Source organism: Arachis stenosperma, chromosome 10, assembly GCF_014773155.1.
Source record: "Arachis stenosperma cultivar V10309 chromosome 10, arast.V10309.gnm1.PFL2, whole genome shotgun sequence".
In the NCBI taxonomy this organism is placed as follows: Eukaryota; Viridiplantae; Streptophyta; class Magnoliopsida; order Fabales; family Fabaceae; genus Arachis; species Arachis stenosperma.
This window is the reverse complement of record NC_080386.1, coordinates 117,662,283-117,664,638: the sequence shown is the minus strand read 5'-3', so window position 1 is coordinate 117,664,638 and position 2,356 is coordinate 117,662,283. Positions and strand designations below refer to the sequence as shown.

Genomic DNA, 2,356 nt, shown 5'->3' with positions numbered 1-2,356 from the left:
CTCCCGGATGGTGACTTCCACACCTAGTACAAGCTTGATCATTCTGAGGCTGCTTCCCAAACTTCCTCCCTTGGGAGTTGTTGTTGTTGTTGGGCCTCCTAAAAGAGCTTCCTCTCTTGAAAGACGAACCTCTAGGTGCAAAGCTCTTCCTTCGGTTCTGTGGGAATGATCCCCTTTGACTCCCTTTCTCAGCGGTTGCCCTTTTCACACACTCTTCAGCAACCCTACACTTGTTTACCAACTCGGAGAAAGTCCTAATCTCCATTGGTCCCACTGAACTGAAAATATCACTCCGGAGTCCTCCTTCATACTTAACACACTTCCATTCCTCATATTCCACCGGAGTCCCTTGACACATACGAGAGAACCTAAACAGCTCCTCGAACTTGTCAGTATACTCTGATATAGACATAGTACCCTGCTTCAGCTGTAACAATTCAAGTTCCTTAGCTGTCCTAGCAGAAGTCGGAAAATACTTCTTATAGAACTCTTCTTGGAAGACATTCCAAGTGATATAGTCATCACCCTGCTGCAGAAGACGTCGGATACCTTGCCACCAATGCGACGCTTCACCTGTGAGCATATAGGTAGCAAACTCGACACGCTGCCCTTCAGGGACCACTTATGCTTGCAGTGCTCGCTCTATAGCCTGAAACCATGTATCAGCCTCAGTCGGGCTAGTAGTTCCCTTGAACTTAGGCGGATTAACCTTCAAAAAGTTTGCCAAGGTCATCGGGCCCTGAACTCCACCTCCATCATTACCATGGTTATTCATCTGTTGACCAAGAGCCTCAGCAGTGGCTTGCATAGCAGCAGCCATGTTCTCCAACGCAGCCATAAAGTTCACTGGGTCATTAGGGTTATTCTCCGGTGCACGAGCATTCGTACGACCTCTCGCACTACCTCTACCGCGTCCACGAGGCGCCATCTGGTTCCTTACACACCCAACAATCGATATTAAGTTGATCAGTCTCAATATCGGAAGTCTAGTGCTTCAAAGTCCCAAATGCATGCTCATGAACGTTTATGCCAATTATATCAAGCAGATATACTAATAGCACATAACACACACACAGAGAATGCACAGAAGCATAGTCAGTCCATCCCTCAGGCTCTATAGGAACGAACTGCTCTGATACCATAATGTAACACCCTACCATACAGAGTCTTATGCTTAAGTCATAATTCAGAGATGGCAAGGTATTACGACCTCTAAAATAAAAATTTAGTACGTATAGTAGTATGAATAATTGATTATAACTAGGAGCCTTTGTAGAAAAAGGGGTAAACAAAAACCGCAACTCTAAAGCGCAACACTCCGATCGAAAACGTAACGATTAAGGATAAACCAATGCGAGATTATATATATACAAAGGAGTGTCAAAAACAGGAATATCAAGACTCGAGATCCGGCTGCGAAGATAAACCGGTCCGAGCATAGCAATATAACATATGATAAAATAAGAAAAACCCCAAAGGAAACCCAAAGGGACACAAATACATAAAACCTATTCTCCAAAATCTCCCATAAGAGGAGTCATCACAGTTTGTATTATTTAGTGGAGATGAAAGTATCTAAGCAAAACATATAAACCAAAAACATAGTCCCCAAGAACAAAGAACCTTCGCAAATCTAGAAGTCTCCAGCATGCCTCAGCGGGAAACCGTACGTCCTGCATCTGAAAACCACAAAATCCGCATGGGTGAGAACCAGAGGTCCCCAGCATGGTAACAGCTTCCACATATATAATACATAATAATAGAGGAAAGCCAAAGGCAATCCTATAACTTCCTCCAGATAATATTAAAGCTTATAAACAAGCTAAACCATATAAGGGCATCTGACTAAAGATTCTTCAGTCTAACTAATACTTCCCTTTCCAATTCCTTCAAACCTCCCAACCACCAGCAGGAGTATATTATAGCAAACACAGTTATATCAGACAAAGAATATACAATTAGGAGCAGTTAAGACATTTAGGCAATTAGCAATTAATATACAGTCAAATAGGCAATCTCAAACAATTCACATAGTATGCATATGATGAATGCCTGTCCCTAGTGGCCGATGATATCATCTTGTCGGTTATAGAGCCAACCCGACAAGTCCTGGTCGCTAACCATTGGACTGTCCCTCTGTCATGCATCCCTAAACTCGAGTTATACTCGTTATAAACTTGATCATAAACATGATCCATATCCATCACCCTCACTGGTGAATATTTATGGGGGATCGAGCTCATCCAGGTCTTTCACAGTGCCCGGCCACACTTACGACATAGGGTCAAAAGAGCTTCGAGTCTCAACCTGGAGCACGTGGTGGCTAGCCACTGCTACTACCCAGGGAAACTCGTAT

General features: G+C 43.4%; 1 protein-coding gene across 1 annotated transcript; it reads right to left on the bottom strand.

The window, feature by feature from the left end:
* Positions 1-622: 622 nt before the first annotated feature.
* On the bottom strand, positions 623-1,943 carry LOC130957555 (uncharacterized). The gene is made up of 2 exons (XM_057884401.1): positions 1,624-1,943; positions 623-935 (listed from the first exon to the last, which is right to left on the bottom strand). Exons 1-2 carry the CDS (start codon positions 1,725-1,727, stop codon positions 623-625), a joined length of 417 nt encoding a protein of 138 aa, XP_057740384.1. The 5' UTR covers positions 1,728-1,943.
* Between the last annotated feature and the right edge of the window lie 413 nt (positions 1,944-2,356).

Coding starts and splice junctions, on each gene's coding strand:
- LOC130957555 (XM_057884401.1), bottom strand. CDS start 1,727: ATGCTGGGGACCTCTGGTTCTCACCCATGCGGATTTTGTGGTTTTCAG. Junction 936..1,623: donor AGACTTCTAGATTTGCGAAG/GTTCTTTGTTCT, acceptor TGGGTGTGTAAG/GAACCAGATGGCGCCTCGTG.